The sequence below is a fragment of the Passer domesticus genome, chromosome 11 (assembly GCF_036417665.1).
Source record: "Passer domesticus isolate bPasDom1 chromosome 11, bPasDom1.hap1, whole genome shotgun sequence".
Taxonomy (NCBI): Eukaryota; Metazoa; Chordata; class Aves; order Passeriformes; family Passeridae; genus Passer; species Passer domesticus.
In genome coordinates, this window is record NC_087484.1 from 15,489,326 (window position 1) to 15,508,206 (window position 18,881).

The following is an 18,881-nucleotide window of genomic DNA, read 5'->3' on the forward strand; positions in this document are numbered from 1 at the left end:
CCAGGATCATCTCCGGGCCGCGGGGCTGCCGAGCGCCCCAGCGCCGCACACCCTGCCAGCGGCGGCCACCTCCGCACCGGGGGGCTCCGACGGGGATTTCCAGCGAACGCGCCCGGGAAAGCCTCCCGAGGGCCTCCCTCCCTTCCCCGAGAGAGCCCCCTGCCCGCTGCCCTCCGACGTGGCCAGGCCGGCAGCAGGAAGGGCGAGCGCAGCGGGAGCGGCGGCGCTGCGAGCCCCGCGGCGGGGCTGCACCGCCCGGCCGCCGCCGCCCTGCGGACGCGTGCCCCGGCGGCCGGGGGCGGAGGTCACCGCTGCCGGGGGGATGGAGCCGGCGGTCCCCTCCCGCACTCACTCACAGGATGCCGGAGCAGGAGGTGCACACGAAGCTGCCCACGGTCATGTCGGTGTAGGTGGGGCCCCGCTGGTCGCAGTCGAAGCACTTGCGGTTGGGCGGGAGGCTGCTCATCTCCCGCAGCAGCTTCAGGTGCTTCTCCTCCTGCTTCCGCTTGGCGCTCGCGGCCATGGCCCCGCCGGCGAGGGACGGCCCGGCACGGCGCCGGGCCCCGCTCACACCCCGGCGGCGGCGGCGCTGCGGGGCTCGGCCGGCGGGAGAGGGGCCGGGCGGGCGGGGGGGTGAGGGGAAGACAGGGGAGGAAGGGGCGGGGAGGGCACAACCGGCGCCAGCCGGCGGGCCGGTGAGGGAGCGCGGTGGCCGCTGACGCGGACCGGCTGCCCCACGAGGGAGGGAGCGGGCGGGGGCCGCGGCTGAGGGGAAGCAGCGGCAGCGGCACCGGGCCCGGGGCGGCGGAATGACGAGCCCGGGCGGAACCTGCGCGACACCTTTATGAGCTCAGCGAGGAGATGGCGGCGGCGGCGGAGCCCTGCGCGCCCGCCGGCTGCAGCGCCCCCTGTCGCCTGGGAGGACTCTCTACACCCCCTCGGTCCCTCACGCCGCGACCCCGGCCCGGGCGGCGCCTCCGGCGGGGCCGAATCACCCCGCGTGACCCGGCGGGGCGGGGGGCAGTCCTGTGGAGAATCCCGGTGGAAAAATATCGATAAACAGTGAGTGCAGTTAGACTTTCCTCGGGGAGGAAGGGGATCGCCTCCCCTCCCAGCGGGGCGCTCGGGGCGGGCTGTTCCCCTCACGCCGCGGGGTGAGCGCCAGGCAGTCCCCGCCGCCCCTCAGCCCCTCGTGGGCAGCGGGCTCAGCCCGGCTGCGGAGAGCGGGAGGTGCTCCGTGAAAGAACGAGCACGTGCCTCGTCCCCACCCCAGCGCTGCCCGTGTCCCTCTGTGTAGCAAAAGTCTGGAAATTCCGGCACGGAGCGTGGCGAGAGCAGAGGCGCTCCCGCTCCCAGCCCGGTGCCCGGGTCCTGGCTGGTGGCCCAGGTTCCGCGAGGATCGTCAGGGCGGATTGCTCAGGCAGCGGGTTTGTGGGAGAACATCCCGACCCCCACCCCTGGCTTTCTTGGGACGCAGATGAGAAATGCACAGTTTTCCTTTGGGAATTTGGTGCCCGGCTGGCGGTTCCCACAGCAGGAGAGAGAGCAGAGCCAGCAGTCATGTACTTGTGGTACCCGAGAGGAAACCCCAGTTTCCACAAAATAAGTGTTTGTTCTATACAAAGGTGCCTAACAGTGTGCAAAATCAATGTTAGGAAAAAAAGTCAATGCACTTCATATTTCAGTGATTTCATTTACAAAACACCCTAGCAACGCTATGTATGATTAAAATCTTTTAAGGTTTAATTACCCAATACAATGTATTTAGGGTCAAGTTTTGTGCTCCTGACGTCAGTACACATACAAGCAAGATCTGATACACTGTATTTTCCTCATAGTTTAAGTTAAAAAAAATCTAGGACTAGGTGTTCAGCATCAGTAATCTGTCCTTCCTCTTCTGATTCCTCTGGATGTGCAATGTGCTAATTTACATGAGCTGATCAACCAGTTCTAAGTTTTAAACACAAAAGGCAATGCTCTAATTTCTTTCCTAGTATGGATGGCAGGAGCTATTCAAAGTGAAAAATGAACATCATTAAATAATCACCAATGCTTAAATAGCACTCTTAAGAGTAACCAGGAAATATTTCCAGTCCTATAAGGACCAAATTCTCACTGCTTCCTTTAATTTTTCACTTCTCTATGAAATGCTGATATTCTTGTTATTCAGGAGGTTTCATTTATTTTGCCTTTTACGAAACATGCTAACATTGTACCTTTGCCAATGACCTAGATGACCTAAAGCAAATGACCTGAATTTAGGAAAAAAAAATAAAATTGAAGGTTAAAAAACAAGTTGTTGGGTTTTTTTTCCTGGAAAATCCTTCGGGGAGCAGTGATTGGCCACACACCTGCTGCAGCAGAGCTGCTCCATGCAGCCAGGTTGTGTTTCAAGCAGAGTCAAAGGTGGTTTGTAACTGAGGCAGGAGCACGCAGCTTCCCCTGCTCGTGTCACGACTGAACTCACGTGAATGTCACCCAGGAACAGCTGCTAATAAAAACCACATCGCTGTCATTGACGTTGTCATTGTCAGTAAAATGTGGAACTGAGCTCCCAGGGAAAATCCTAGCACGGTTTAAGTCAATCAGGAAGTTCAGTAGGAATCCTATGGCTCCAGTTTGCTTTGTGAAGAAACAGTCCTGCCATTATTCTGGTGTTTGAGAAGTCTATTGAGCCAAGATAGGCTTTCACTAGTGGATGAATTACCTACGTTAACATTAATGTGGTTTAGAAACTACTTTTTGTAAATACCAAGCTTCTCCATTCTGCGTCTTGCAGAGCGAATTTACCCCAGGAAACTGCAGAATGAGACTTCAGGGGTGTGTGAGGATACACTGTGTTACAAATGAGATCTGTGGGATTCGGGTTCTTCCAGAGTCTGTGGGCACACCTGGGGGTCCTACAATCAGTATCTACATCTTACCCTCCTGTTTGGTCAGAACCTGAGGAACACAAGGCCCTAAGTATAACTGTGTGTAACACTGTTGACACATACAGATCTAAAAACTGGCTACAGTAACTTCTGTCCCACCTCCCCACAGGCAATAACGTAACTTGTGCTCCTCCTCCACTCCCGCTTTTTCTGTTTTACTGCTCACAGCTAGCATTAATTCCCTCAAAGCAGCTGCTCTGTGTTTTCTCTAAATCACTAAAGGAAAATATCCACAAATAATACACATGAATAAAACCACTTCGCTTTTACTCCTGGGTTTTCTTTTTCATTACATATTTTTCTGTTTCTCTACTCTAGAACCGCAATTTCCTTTCCTGCAGCTTCTCTGGTCAAATTTGTTCGTCGTTCTCTCCTTCTAATGACCAGTTGAAATATACTGGCCAGCTGTTTATTCCAAAAGTGCTTAATCCCTGGTGCACCTGCTACAGCTTTTAGCATTAAAATTAATTTCTTAACAAGAGGTAAAACAATTATTTTTTTATGCTTGCAACATTTCTCTTTACATAAGAAACAGAATTTAATACTTCAGTCATAGGTAATAATATCTGAAAGATGTTTCTTTGGTAAGCTCTTAAATATGGGCCAATAGGGTATAAATTATAATATACAAACACATAATCTAGTGGATTTATTGTCATGACCAAAAGAAACAAGACTCTAAGAATGTACATTTGGGAGATGAATAAGACATTCTCTGTTTGCCACTAGGATTGAGGTCAATAATATCCACTTTAAAGCAATTAACCCAGCAGGATAAGTGACGTGAAAATTATCATGCTGAAAGGCTAATGGGCTATTAAATCCATCTTGCTTCACCACTGATGGGCATACAGAATTAATCCTGGGATTAGGTACAGCAGATTGGGGGTGAACTGCTACCTCACTTCATGTTCGTGTATGAAGGGTTTTCTGAAAATGCCAGGAAAGAACACAGCCAGAACATTCACTGATATGCTCTATTCAAGGTTCAGTCCACTGAGCATAAATTAGTGTGTCTGTGCCTGGCCTTATTCAAGCAGTAGCTTTTTATTAATGAATAGAAACATTCTGGTAAGAGATCAGAACAAGAGAAAGTCATAGCAATGGTTATATAAATCATACTGCCTGTTGACAGTTATTTAAATCTGGACAATTCAGTGCAAAAAAATGGTCAGACAAATATGATTGAATTACAACATTATCTTTACTTGCAATGCCATTTCCCTTGGACAATTCCCACCCACTGCTATGACATTAACATAGTAAGAAAAGATAAATGACAGAAAGCCCTGCCTTTACCCTTCATAGCTGTGAATAAGAAACTGACCTCACACTAAAGAGAAAGGCACAGTCTCATCAGCTCAGGATTTTTGGAATGAACAAGTTAACGGTCTGTATTTTTTAATCTTTTATTTGTGTGAAATACACCTAATTCTTTGAAGTAATATGGGGTAGGAGGTGGTTTCCAGTCACCATATGGTTCTCTTCCTGCTTTCTAGATTGGCCAGTGATGTTGAAAGGTTATCAATATTTCAGCCTTGCCCCTTTATTTGACACAGTTCTTGAATTTCCATCGTGCCTTAAGTGCAGAAGATCATATTCCAGTTGGTAATCACAGACTAGGCAGTGGAAAGAACATGCCTATATACAGTTGCAGTGAAGGCAAAATATCTGTCATAGGAATGCACATCTTGTATGTAAGGCAAATGCATTCAATTTTTAAGTTAATCTTTACAGGACATTTATTTTTAGAGAATGTGCCAATGTTTCTATTACTGTTTTTTGTTTTGTATTGGTTTATCATTAATCTATAAAACCCTGTAGTTGATTGATGTAGTTAAATAAGCTGTCACAGTTTTGGTAAAATGATTGTTTCATGCATCTTTCAGAGGAACATGCCAGAGGAGAGAGGAACCCTTTAAATTAAGAGTATATTCATATTTGATCCTATTACAGCAATAGAATTATAATGGTAAGTCATAATATTTTACATTTGCTGGAACATCCCACAGGAATTTTGGCAATACACAAGACAGCCCAGAGCCTATGGATAGAAAAAGGAAGTTGTGGAACTGGCATGAACAAAACTACAAGACTGCAAAACATCCATCTTTAGGACACATGTGAAAGACAGAATGGTGGTAAGATAGTTCAACTCCTACTCTTTTGGTTCTAAATTAGAAGAGGGAGAGACAGAACTTAGACATCTAAACCCCAACAGCTTCTGTAGTATTTGGCTACATAAAGTACTGAACCAGGAAATGCTCTCCCAGCTCTCTGAGCAGGAGCAACTTAATTTTCACATTAAAGTTTAAAGACCTAAGTTATTTCTTGACCTGTAAATGAGATTTGTATTTAAAGCCCAATGTATTTTGAAGTTCAGTTCTTCAGTACCTTTTCCACTTGATGATGAGCATTTCCTGCCTGTTTTCTGTAAAACTCCCATGGGAATGAAGAGAGGCCTTTGTTGTTTTCCACTAATGAATCTAAATTATTGATTAGTCAGTCTAATTTGTGGAAACTGCTATTGGTTAGTGCTGTCTTAGAAGTGCCTTAGATTGGGCAAAAAGAAATTCAGGTAATTTCACACAGATCTTCAGTGAGGGAATGACTTAAAATAGATAGGAGAAACAGCATATTCAGCCAGTGTTATCTACCCACACTTCACAAAACTCACATATTCCCCTTCATACAACCCTAGAATTTTATTTATTTTAATAAACATTGCTTGAGGGCTGATTTGGGGAACACTAGAGTAGAATTAACTGTTCTGAGCAAACATCTTTCAGTGCTTATGGTAACCCTGAAGCAGTGTCTAAAACTGGAATCTAGAAGACAGGTCCATAACTTTCTAATTCTTTAAGCAATCTGATTATATAAAGAATTAAAAAGGACAAAAAGAAAGCAAAAAGGGGCAGAGTCACAATTCCCAGGACAGGTCATGAAATACCTGTCATGCACTGCATGATCTGAAACACTGAGATTGCAAATCAGTGACTCCAGTGCAGTAATGTTTGAGTCTTGCCTGATAAACAAAGTTCTGTACACTCCACTGCACAAAGCAATGAATATAACAAGTGTCAGAATAGCTAAACATCATGGAAATGTCCATTTGGACTCAAAATGGGATGAAAAAGAACAGTGAGTAAAAAAATGGAGATGGACATAACAAAAGAGGGAAATACAGGAAACAGAGCTTTGAAATGTCAGACATTCAACCAGAAGAATACAGAACATAATCTATGTCATGTGAATATGGGAAAAGTAAGTTTTTCAGTTACCCCATTTCTGAAAGAAAATATTTTAGAGGACAACTACAAAAAGAAAACCGATTCTATGAACTTTAGTGAAATGTTTCTCACTACTGTAATTTTAAAATCTGAGATGTTGTCACCAAGATTTTTTTCCATTAATCTTTGAGAATTTGTCTTATTCAAACTGCAATGAGAAGGGCTTTTTGACTGGTAGCAATAACAGATAAAAGTAAAAGCACTAACAAGATGCACAACAGACAAAAAATCCCCCAGAGAATGTAGCACAGGCTCCTGCAGCTGCAGTGAGTGGATATGGATAATCCCTGGTAGCTGCAAATACCCTCTTAGGGGAGGGTTTCTGCAGGAGAGGCCTAATCTCAATCCATACACAGGAAAAATAATGCTGAACCTAGTAATGGCTTAGCACTTTCTCTCCATGTCATTTTCTTCAGAAGTACAAAAACAAACCTTCAAATTGTTGTTCAGAATAACTGGTTTAACAAGAAAAATGAATCCCCTGACACTCAGGCCTCTTGTACCTTCTCCTGTACAGCAAGAGCACCTGCAGTGTCTTGCCTTGAACTGTGTTTAACACTGCAAGCCATACTTGTAGTTACAAACAGCTGTGAAAAAATTAAGATTTCTTTCAAGAATGCATTCTCTGCTGAAGTGGCAATGACAGACATGTCTCCTGGAAACAATGTGTGGGAATGTCAACTGAGAAGGTTGCTTTTGAAAGTATTTGTCAATTAGAAAAACTCTCTTTCAACCAGGAGATAAAAAAGCGAAATTCTTATCTTCATGTGACTTAACCAAAATGTCTTGACATGAAAAAGAAGCATTTTTCATTATGTGACAGGACTATTTAATATTTACTAGTTACATGTTTAAATAAATTTTAAAAAATCTGAAAAACAACAGAACAAAAACCCAACAACAAAACAACCACCAAAACCAAAAGAATAATCCATGGCATGTTGTGCACAGTAACATTCCATGTACTGGGTTTCAGAAATGGGAAAAGTGTAAGTGTTCAGAACATTATCGCAGCCTGACCAGAACAAAACCTTGGTTTGGTTTGTGGACAACAAGAGAATTAATAAATACCCTGAAACAGCACAGTGAATGAAAAATTTGGGATAACAGCAGCAGAAATAGCAGTGTCTTACTGACATAAACAGAGTAATTTGAGAAATACACCCCTGATGTCCAAGAGATTTTATACAAATGGAAAATACCCCACCAGCAAGGTCCTCTGGGCTACCACAGATGAGGAAAATTGGTGGGGAGAAGGAACCTGACAGTTAATAAATCATCACAAATAAGGAAACAAAAATATTACAGAAGCTGTTAGGAAAGCATAGTATGTCTTACAAAGTAGGACTGTTAATCAAGTCTCTTGTAATTGTTAGAGTTTGTTACCCTTTAGTATAATTCTTTTAGATCTTTTCTGTTTACTCTGACTTTCCTAAACTGTCAAGATCCACTTTATGAATACACAGAGGTTTTAAATCCTGCTCCTTTTTGCACGTGGTTGTTTCAGAGCCTAGTGCTTTACTAATAAAGGTCCAGCTTTGCAATTGTTCCAGTTTGATGTATTCATAGCCAGCTGATAAATACTGCTCTGAAACCTTCAGGTCCTTGTCCCTCCCTGCACGTCCCTCTGTGCCACAGATATCAGCCCAGCTGCCATGGGCACACGTGCAGGCAGGAGATAGAGGGGATGGAGGAGCTTTGTGCATTGCTGCACTACAGCTTTGCTGATTAGGACTGTAAACACTCAAAACAGAACCAATTTAAGCAAAGGAACAATTAACAGAGAAAGGTTTCACAGTAATTATTGAAAAGTTTTCATTCATACTGACCTAGGCATTTGCCAGGGTAAATTCATTTTATACTCCTGGACAGAGATCACTGTTCAAACCCACCTACCAAAAGGCTTCGCACTTTCTGTATTTTCTCTTTATAAACAGTCAGTGAATGTTCAGAGTATTTGTGGTTTGTTTCTTTGCTGCAGCCTCTCAGCATTGCCAGGCAATGCCCACAATTCCCCTTGATCCTCTAGACAACCTGTGTCATCCCCTTGTATACTGAAATCCAAGTCACCATTTGTCACAGCTCTCTGGAATAAGAGCTTCATGTTAAATGATGTATTGTTATGCTTCAAAACTGGAAATTATCTTGAAGCATAAAATTATTCCTTGCAGCTTTCAAAAATTAGCTAGTAAGAGTCAGATAGCTCAGCAGTGTGTACTGTCACTAGCAACAAATCCTTTCTGCAACAGGAGGAGTTTTTCTCTAAAGTAAAATTTGGAAGCTTATTCCAAATTTTGTCAAATTTTGTTATTTTTCTTGTTATCATTTAATCTCTGATGGTTTTGGTTACTAGGAAATGAAGAGTATAGTACTCCAATCAAGAAAAAAAAATTCAAACTTATTTTTGAATAGTCTGTTTCTACATATGAGATCAACCAAATTCAACCTGATCCATGATCATCTCCTAAACATTTGATCTTACAGCTGAGCTTGCAGTAGGCAGTTGAAATAACCAATTAAGAACTAATTGGTTTGAAAGGAAACTTTCAAAGAAATAAACTGTGAAATGACCTAATTCTGAAACCTGGGAATAATCAACAGTTTGCTTCTGGTCTAGATTTCCATGAAGTTCAGCAGTCTGCCTGCTGGTCATGCACCACAGAGCCTGAATGAAAGAACCCCTCACAAAGCTCACTTGGACATCGTGCCTGCAGTCACAGGACACTGTCAGAGCAGATTCCCAGCAGCTGGGAAAAAAAAAGTGCAATGCTGTGGGTCAGAAGTGAAACTGGGTGGGTGTGGGCATCTAAGTTCCTTCTAAAGTAATCAGAGCAGTAGTAGGAGCAATAATGAATTGCCATGGGGGGATCTGCTAAGTGTCAATATGAATGTCATCCTTTTTTCTTCTCCAATTGTTGTCTCATTGCCTGATGGCAACAGGTTGTTGAAAACTGCCTGACTGAAAATATGCTGAAATAGCATCACATGATATTTGAGAGAGGAATTAAATATTTAACATATATTTTTACTGCAAAAGAAACATGAAAGAAAACTGAATTGTGCTCTGATATTATAAACAGAAAATGACAGGGGAATAATTCAAATCTAAACCCATCACCTCCCTCGTTATGAAAACCTAATCAAATTATAAAAGTAGCTCTCCCAAGCTCATTGCCACAGTTGTTGCTCAATCAGAAGGTCTGTGTAATGGTAGAGGAAACCTTCAGACACACTTTTAGATTAGGCAACTATGTTTTTCCTGATGGACTATAAAAAAATTTTATAAACATTTCCACTTCCCATCACTTGAAATTAAAGAGAATAATTTCCATTAACTTTCAACTAGCTCAACTATGGAAGCCATTCTCTCTCTGGAGTCTTTTCCTTCTTAAACATGCTCTGATGTTGGACTGATTTTTCACAAATTGTTTCGTTCTGTTGTCACCCTAAACACTGAGCTTTTTGCCAGTAACTTGAAGGATAAAGCTGTGCCTCCTAGTGCTACTGTAATAACCACTAAAGTAACTGTATTTCTTTAGTTAACCACCAGAAGTTTTAGACAAATCCTTGCCCTCTGGTGGTGGAAATGCTTCCCCTGGTTGATCCTCCTCTAGCATGATTAATTCTGTGACACTTCCTTAGTTTCAAAAGTATTTTCTTAATTTTGCAGAACTGCCTTTGTGGAGGAGATACTCCACAAGAACAGGTTTCAGAATGTTATCTTTGAACTCCAATTACTCTGAATTTTCTCTCATAGGATTAGGTCTAATGTAGGCAGTGGTGCTCCACCTGTGTGCTTCCTTCAGCCTTCAGGCACACTAATTTTCACTCCACTTGTCTTCATTGTTTGACCTGGCAATATCCCCTGCATTACCTCAGAGATGTTCATCCCAAATCTGGATACATCCCCACAAATCTGCTCAACATGGCAGTGGGTCTCTCCTCACTCACTACCTGCTATGTGGCACCATTCTCTAGCCATGGTCAAATAAGTGAGAGCAGAACATTTTAAAGCTTCCAAACTTCATGACTTCAGAAACTGGTATCCTGCACCAGTCAGGAGTATTTAATTTCTCCCTTCTCTGAGGTTGAAAAATTGATAGGAGCACTTTTCCTCCCCACCCACGTGCGTGGTACAGCCTACAAAAAGCCACACACACACTGGCATTGACAAACTGAAAATTTGATTCAATACTTGGCTTAATATGTGGGAATCATGAAACTATGGAACCTCTTGTCAGGAGCAAAGGCTACTGAAACAACTTGCATTAAACAGTGTTAAGTTTCTTTGAAGGCAGATATCAAAACATTGTTTCAGAACTTTTTTTTTGCAAGTTGCATATTTTTAGTATCAGAAATGCTACATAAACATTGGCCAGGTAATTTAAATTACTATTGAAAAAAAAATTAATAGAAACACCTACTTACTGATGCAATTCATTTTGGTTTCCTATATAAAGTAACAAAATCAGGTGCTTTAAACCAAAATGGTGGCTTCAGGACAAAGAGAACTAAACTAAAAAAGTCAGGTAACAACTTATCTAGAAATGTTACTTATCTAAAAAGTAAGAAAAACAAATGTATGTCTGATTTATATAAGCATCCCAGACAAAGAGAAAACACAGGACTGCAGACCTATTGAGATGCCCCTTAAAGCACATTGAAAATTCAATGAAATTTTAATCTCATTGCAATTAAATGCAAAATTCCTCCAACACCAATAAAATCAAGATTTCTTCTGATAAAGAACATTGGAGTGAGCACAACTGGCAATGAACAGTTCCAGAGGTAAAGGATAAATTTTAATTTCCATAACAGAAAAGTGAGTTCTGTAATTGTCCCCAGCTGAAGCAACAGGAACAAAAGTTTTAATGTGTGCAAAATTAATATGTTTGATTATAAACTTATAAGTTAAAGAACACAGTCCCCAGCACAGCTGCCACAGACTGGCAGAAGCATTACACTTATTACACAGAAATAGAAAGGGATGATGATGTTTACCTTCTCCCTGGAGCTCCCCTTTTCCCAAAGAAGAGCAGCCCAGTTTTTATGTGCACCACAAGAGCTGCATTGCAGTGTGCCTGTGATTTAGGAATCACCAAGAGCCTTCAATAATGCTCTGATTCTATCACACAGAGCAGCTGTTCCCACTCTGCAGCCTCAAACTACAGCAGGGGCTATTTACTGACCAACTGGTGAGCACTTCATCTTTAGTTTCTTAGGCAAGCTGAAAAGGGAAAAATATGCAAAACTAGTGCCATTACATCTGGGGAATTGATTTAGAAAGAAAAAACCAATCTGTCCTTGGTGAGAAGTGTTTGCTACTTGACACTAAATGAATCTCTCAATATTAAACTTCAAAGCTCTGATGTAAGAGAACCCAAATAGTTCAGAGCCTCTTTAAAGTTGCCACAGCACTCAGTAAAGTTAAGGACAAGGAAAAGTAGGGCTCTTCTTATGTTCCTGTACTGCATCATCCCCTCCTTCTGCCCTGCAAAACACAATGAGAACACATCTTTTGATGTTTTGAATTCTTCATGGCTTTGTATAGCAGCATAACACCAGAGCACCTCATTTAAATTTTTGATTTATCATAAATCCCAAGAGATTGTTATAAGAAGTAAAAAATGTCATAAACCAGTAAAAGCTTTAACTTTTCACCAGCAACTTCAAACTCTGAATTAACACAGATATAACTTGAAATGATTGTGTTTTTATCTCCTGCCTTTAAGTCACAGCAACAATTCACACTGGATTTACCTAACATTTGGAGAAAAAGCAAGTCTAGGTAACTAGTGTTTCCTAGTGTTTAGTGAGTTTACAAAAATGTAATTTTTGTAACAATAATCTAGTTCTTCAATGGGTTGCCAGAATAAAATGTCCCAATTCCTTTCTGTCAGTCATTATTGACACTGCTCAATCTATTGTCTCTCTGAAAGATAAATAAAATGTGACAGTGAAAAGAACAACCACGAGGAGACATAAATGCACTTGTACTCAGCACCAATGCAAGCAGCTCACAAATAACTTTTCAGACAAAACTGCCATGGAATTTCATGAACAATGTTTCTGAGCTGCCATTTTCACCACACTTTATAGCTAATGATTTCTGTAGGTCTGACAAATCTTTTAACTATGCTATGGTTTATGGCTACTGATTCAAAAAACAAGGAAAAAGGTTAGTAACCTGAAGAATATGAATGATCCCACTAGCACAGCTGTAGATCCTGATGAGTGTCAGAAAGCACAGATATGATATAAAATGCTTTTCTGAGCTTCAGAAACTTGAAAATAGGACACATTTTCTTATAAAAACTCCTTTTTCAGTCAACACCTCTATAAAAACCCAGTCCTTTGTTTCCATGTCCCCTAATTGTCTTTTCATTTGATCTCAATACATTCCATACATGTGCCACTCAGTAAACTGATTTATCTTGCATCACTCAGCTTTTACCAGCACAGTATTCCACTTCTCCTAGGATTTAGGCCCACATTCCAAACAATAAAGCCAAAGGAAGGAGATCTTAATTATTTTTAAAGGTAAACTGAGTGAAATTTGCTTCTCCATCTCAAAATACATAAATACATATATAAAAGCAGTAGGTAACTTTGGCTGTAAAAAACCCACCTTCACTATTGTCCTTTTAAAATAGGTAAAGAGCAATAACCTCATCTGGAAACTAAAAATAGCATGAGTAATTTTACCATCTTTTCACTTTTTGCTCTTATTCCCCTGGAATATAGTGACCTTATTGGCTTTGCTTATGTAAGTGGTAATAGATTGCCTAGCTGGAATTTTTCATTTAACACAAGCAATTTTGTGCAGATTCTCTGCTGGGCCGATCTTTCTGCCCTCCTTTTTGCATTGCAGCTCTCACTGGTGTGACCTCTCAGCCAGGGGCAGCAGGAAGGTCTGGCTGCTCTCCAGCCACATCCACCTTTGACACTGGCTGAGATGCAGGGCACTGAGTGCTGCAGACACTCAGGGGTCACACACAGGCTCCTCCTGCCCCAGAACACCAATAAATCTGTTTCCACTGGGTTGACAGAGCCAGCACTCTCTGTCACAGCACAGACCTGCCCAGCAGCTGCAGCCAGGACCTTTGGCTGCCAAGAGTCCTTCCCTAAATCCAACTTGTGGGCCAAAGGCAAAGGACGTGTTGCAATGGACAGCACTATCAGACTTGGATCAATGGCTGATCCTGACTCTCCCCCTCCTGTTAGTGAAGGCACATCCATTTACCTGGTGTCTTCCTTCACAATTAGTGATCACAATGGGATAAAGCAGGAAACACTTCTGAACATCCAGCTTCTTAGTCCTACATCCGACTTCTTCTTTGCAGGGCTCAGACAAGTTTGTAATAAACACTCTCTCCTTTTTTAAGCAAATTACTCCGAAATAGCCACAGCTCTCACACATCTGTTGCCCTCTGGTAGACATGCTGAGTTTCTATGACATTTAACAGAAATATCATGCAGGTACCAGAATTATTCCTAAGTGTCTTTCCATTCATTGGGACTTACAGTAAAACAGCTACAGATGTTGCAAACAAGACAAACACTGATTTCACTGAATCCAATACTTCAGTCATGAGACTGCTTAAATGAAAGAACATGGACTAAACAGGAAAAGTACCAAAAAGAAAAAAAAAGAGAAAAAAAGAAAAAGCTTATCTTATAGCCTATAATGAAATCATGTTCTCCAATTTCTTTAGGTTCAGGCCTTCATGATCCTTATTTTCACCTATTTCACATTTTGCAATAGAGGCATTTTTACAAGTTTTAAAAATCTTTCAGAGCGTGCTCCAACAATAGAAACCAATGTGCATGGCAAATAAAATTTGGATGAAAGCAGTGAGACCTCAGAGTTTGAATCCTCAGCAGTGTCAGGATCATCACACCTGATGGACACATAGATCCAGATGCAATCCAAAGGCTGATGTAACAAATCTTAATTCAACTCAGCTTATTAACAATCCTCTCCAAGCAATCTCCAAGGAAGCATTCATGAAAGCTGTTTCTGTACAGTGAGACTTTGTCACATGTTATTAAACATCACTAAAGATGGTCTCCTGTGACGTACAGAAAAACTTCTCAGCCAAAAGGCAAAAATTCAGATTAAGGGCACTTCTGTTACATTTGGGAAAATAAGCAAACGTTAAACATTGTGCAAAAGGAAAAGACTTTATTTAACACCATATATGATTTGGAAGTTTCAAGCACTGAAGACCAGAACAACAAACTGTATTTTGCTTTTCCAAATACATGCTATATTCAGCACGGAAGCCATTGATTTTTAAGCTACACCAGAAATGTCTTCTAGCATCTAGTTACTGCTGATTGCCTTTTCAGCTGCCAATTCTTGTTTGGGTTTTGAGTAATCCCAAGGTCTCCTGTTCTCTGTGTATCCATAGAGCTTCCGCAGTGCCACTCGAGCAGCCTCCTCCTCTGCAGCCAGCAGTGTTTCACCAGGGCCTTCAGCTAACATCTTCTTATCACTTGAGGAAAAAAACCAAAGTCACAACCATGAAAATCCAAAGTTTCCATCATAAAACCCTGAGCACTGCTGTGTACTGTGACTAAAACAGACTGTTGTTTCTCCAATGTCTTTGAACACTGATTTCTGTATACACACAATGGAAACATTTCTGTTGGTCTTTCCTGCAAAGGTAAGTAATTGTATATTCAGTAATGGAAACTCAGATCAGAAATGTGTCCATTTCCTGGAAGAACATCACTCTGTTCATTTAGGTTCCTAACACAGCACTATTCTTTACAGCATGCAATCTCTCAGCCCTAAAAAAAAAATATGCAAATTTGTTACTCTGGTTAGCTAAGTGCTTTTGTCTTTTCTCCTCCCCTGGTAAGGAGGAATTTCAAACTGCTTCAAAAGGACTGACAGAGAAGCTCTCTCTGTTGTGAATTATGTGCTCATGTCTGTTTAACACCTATGGGCACACACTAAATAGGAGCAGTTCATGAAAGGACACCAGGGATTCCTGAAGAGAACAATCAAAGTTCCTTTCTTTTTTATAAGATACATTTTAGAAGGTACAGAAACCAAAGCAGGGTAAAGCAGAACAAGTTAAGGCATGTGTTCATCTGCAGCTCCTTTAGGAAAGCAGCAGTGATGTGGATTCTGTCACTGCTGGGCACTGACCACACCTGACACAAATGCACCAGGGACAACTGGCACTTCCTAAGTCGTGCCTGGACACAGACACTCCTATGGCCCAGTTCACAGTGCTGCTGATTTTCAAACTTAAAAGCTTCTCTGGAACTTAAAATGAGTCTCTCTTCCATCCCACATCCCCTGATGTCTCTTTATGGTTGTCTAAGCCCTGGACACAGCTGTGGTCCCTCCAAAGCCATGCAGTTATGGTGTTCCCAAAGTTCCTGTGTCAGAACACCCCCAGGCTCTCTGGTGCACCCCCTGTAGCCTCTGGAGCCCTTAGTCAGACACTGTTTATGTATCACCACAGCAAGCTATGGCCAATGCTTAAATGGCTCATTTTATATGGAACTTACTATCATGCTTCTTTTCTGGAACAACTTGACCAAAAATATGAGTAGAAAAGTAAAAGACCATCTTCCCTCCTTCCCACTCCTCTAATTAAAGCCATTTAACTTTAAATAATACTTGCACTAACCAGTACAACCCAACAAAGTAGACTGGCAGAACCGTGCTGACTCCCAGCTGCCTGGTAATTCTTGGTTCTGGAGCAGAGATATTCCTCTTGGTCAGTTCTTCCAGCAGTAAACCCATAGGATTTACGACTTCCCAGATCTCAAATAGGTCTTTTCCAATCAGCTGGGGAATAAAAAAGTCCTAAACAAGAAAATTTAGAAGTTACAATTAATGGCTTGAGATTCCAGTGTCTCCTAACAAAAATACAGTATGAAGAGACAATAACAGACAACAAATTGCTGAAATGAATGGTAAAGCTGCTTCAGTGCCCCACCCCAGTGCTTGGAGTCTCTGATTGTGGTTTAGCCACTGACAGAATTGTGCCAGGGGCAAAGTCAGCCCCAGACCCAAAGAAGGGACAGCTCCAGCCTGAGGGACAAGCTGTCGCAGCAGAGGAGCTGGGGCAATACATGGAAATGTGTAAAAACCCACGGGTCGTTCACCTGTTTGGATCACTGTCTTGTCTGTAAGAGCTCCTTTGCCCCACCAAAATCCCCAATCCCCAAAACCACCCCAAAACCAGCTGAACACCACCAGCACCAGATCTCATTGTTAAATCGTCTTGTTACAGGTACTGTCAAACGTCTGCCAACCTCCCTGGATCTGTCCCCATGCAGGTACAAACCAGCATTCATTGAACCTACCCTGACAAAGAGCCCGGTTCTCTCGGGCCCGCTGCTTTCCAGCAGGGCTCCTATCACGGCAAGGAACGTCCTCTGCAGCACGTCTGGTGGGGCAGGAAAATCCCTGCAAAGCGCCAGGTCCTGTATGGACAGGTTTTGAGCCACATAAGAGACCAGTTCCTGACCGGTAAGAAAATTAACCAGTGCTTCTATGCCCTTTGCAGGTAACTCTGGGTAGGCGCCTTCAAAGCACTGCGCCAGGTAGGCGCGGGCGAAGCGCAGCCCTCGCTCCGCGAGGCCGGTGTTGTCCTGGAGCTGAAGGGCGACCGCGTCCTTGTCCAGCCCCAGCTGCCGGCGCCTCGCCTCTTCGCTCTCGATGTAGCAGGGGTTAACAAATGCAGTCTTGAGAAGGTCCAGGGCGAAGTTTTCCTGCACCCGGTGGCTGAAGGCTTGGACCTCCGCGTGGTAATCCCAGTTGGGCTTCTCGGACCTGCGGGCGCGGAAAGGGAACCAGCTCAGGAATAGAACGCGTTACCCGCCCCGCGCCTTTCGAGAGGGCACGAGAAATGAAATTGAGCTTGAATACCAAAGCCAGCATTTAAATCTCTGGGGTCAAACACTGTCGGTTCCATAACCCCATCTGCCTGCCCCGTTCAACACGGACTGTGCCAACCTGCTGAGCTCAACCCATCCTGCTCCAAAGCAGACGACGCCTAAACGTTCTGATTTTCCCTCATTTTTGGGGCCGTCACACCCACTGTTCGAGCCCCGCCCGCCCCTCCCGCCGCTCACCGCCGCTGCGGAGGCGCCTGCAGCCGCTGCAGCTCCAGGTACGCCCGGAGCCACCGCTTCTTTTCGGGGGGCGGCGCGGTGCTGAACGCGGTACCGAGCCCGGTGCCCCGCCCGGCCCGGGCCAGGAGCGGCCGCGCCGCCCGCAGCAGCAGCCGCGCGGCCATGGCGGGTGCGGGCACGGGCGGCTCCGCCCCGCGGCTTCCGGGCGGAAGCGCTGCCGGCCGGGGCGGCGGAACCGGGCCCGGACCCTGCGGCCGCCGCCGGGCACCCCCGCCCGGGGACACGGACACGGACAGGGACAGGGATAGGAGCGGGGCAGCTGCAGCGCCGGGGCATTTCAGGTGAGACCCTCAGGGTTCGGCCGCCCCGCGGTGTGACCGGGGAGCTCGCAGCGGTCCCGGGATAGCGGCACTCGCTGGACGTGCCTCACGTGCGGCCTCTTAGGTGGCGGCGTTCTAAAATTAATTTTTTTTTTGAGTTCCATTCTCAGGTGCAAGACAAAGTCCGGTTTTGTGCACTTAAAAGAAGCTTTATTTTTGACTATCGCCTATCCAGTTCTTTGTACATCTCTCAGGCCTCATTTGCACCATCACACAGTACACCTTCAGTGCAAAGGTCATGGTATAACTCATGAAAATGCAGAAAATGTGCAAAGCAGGCCTGGCCCTTTTTATCGTCTTTACTAAAAGACAAAGGCACACGGTTGAACATTCATGGTAAGAAAACATGCACAGTAAATGCCCCGATGTAGTCACAGAACACAGCAAACAAAGCTCAGAAAGAGCAAACGGCACAGCGCTGTGGGCAGCCAGGGCAGCAGTGCAGCAGCCTTGCAGCAGTGCAGCAGCCACACAGCGAGCGCACTCTGCACAGCACAGGACACGCATGAGAGCAGCCTTCCTGCAGGCATTTGCAGCGCTTGGATCAAAACCCTCAGGCGCTCTCAAGCTGCTGCTCCCGGGATCCCCGGTCCCTCACAGGGCACTGCCCGGCCCGGTGCGCAGCCCCAGCAGGTCCCGCTGTGCAGGGACGGCCCTGGCGCCGGACCGGGGTCTCTGCGCTGCGGGGGAGCGAGCACAGCGCTCAAACAGACCCTGGCTCTTCTCCTCCGCAGCTCTTGACGCCGCTGTGCCCCTCACAGCCCGAGCAGGGTCCTGCACAGGGGTCCGGGCCAGCTGTGCTGAGGAAGGCTCCCTCTGCAGCAGCGCTGTGGTGTCACTGGCACACGGGCACGGTGAGTTGTTCTGTGCTGCCCGGGGAGGAGCTGCGGCTGCTGCAGCCGTGCCAGGCCATGAAGCCACCCGGCTGCAGGGAGCTCCCTCAGTGCCCCTGTGACAGTATCTACCAAACAAGGCCGAGGCTGAGCCGGGAAATTCAAATTGAGCCGGGATCAGGGCACCCCAGGCTGGCCCCCATCCCACCACACAGCCTGACACCAGCACCACGACCCGCAGGGGGTGGCAGCCTGCACCGGGCTGTCACATCCCCACCTGCTGCTTTGGAGCTAACTACTTATGTCAAAGACTAATAGTTTACATAAATTCTCAAATAAATT

At 44.5% G+C, this 18,881-nt stretch overlaps 2 protein-coding genes and 1 long non-coding RNA gene across 11 annotated transcripts in view; 1 reads left to right on the plus strand and 2 right to left on the minus strand.

Moving 5' to 3' along the window:
- Positions 1–730, minus strand: part of AGFG1 (ArfGAP with FG repeats 1) — a 35,616-nt gene extending 34,886 nt beyond the window's left edge. For 8 of the 9 annotated variants that reach the window (XM_064385910.1, XM_064385908.1, XM_064385907.1 and 5 more), the window contains exon 1: positions 357–730. In XM_064385910.1, coding sequence (XP_064241980.1) covers positions 357–523 — 167 coding nt within the window. In that variant the 5' untranslated portion in view covers positions 524–730. Of the gene's footprint in view, positions 1–352 lie in introns of all 9 variants that reach the window. The other variant, XM_064385909.1, reaches the window with a different exon arrangement.
- On the plus strand, positions 730–16,615 carry LOC135278954 (uncharacterized). Its single transcript, XR_010346331.1, has 4 exons — positions 730–1,062; positions 4,946–5,074; positions 8,841–14,892; positions 16,483–16,615. It is a non-coding gene; the product is annotated as an uncharacterized LOC135278954 (long non-coding RNA).
- MRPL44 (mitochondrial ribosomal protein L44) lies at positions 14,389–17,522 on the minus strand. The gene is made up of 4 exons (XM_064385925.1): positions 17,327–17,522; positions 16,556–17,024; positions 15,874–16,052; positions 14,389–14,721 (listed from the first exon to the last, which is right to left on the minus strand). Exons 1-4 carry the CDS (start codon positions 17,488–17,490, stop codon positions 14,550–14,552), a joined length of 984 nt encoding a protein of 327 aa, XP_064241995.1. The 5' UTR covers positions 17,491–17,522; the 3' UTR covers positions 14,389–14,549.
- Between the last annotated feature and the right edge of the window lie 1,359 nt (positions 17,523–18,881).

Coding starts and splice junctions, on each gene's coding strand:
- MRPL44 (XM_064385925.1), bottom strand. CDS start 17,490: ATGGCCGCGCGGCTGCTGCTGCGGGCGGCGCGGCCGCTCCTGGCCCGG. Junction 17,025..17,326: donor CAGGCGCCTCCGCAGCGGCG/GTGAGCGGCGGG, acceptor CCGCGCCCGCAG/GTCCGAGAAGCCCAACTGGG. Junction 16,053..16,555: donor GAACCGGGCTCTTTGTCAGG/GTAGGTTCAATG, acceptor TTTCTTGTTTAG/GACTTTTTTATTCCCCAGCT.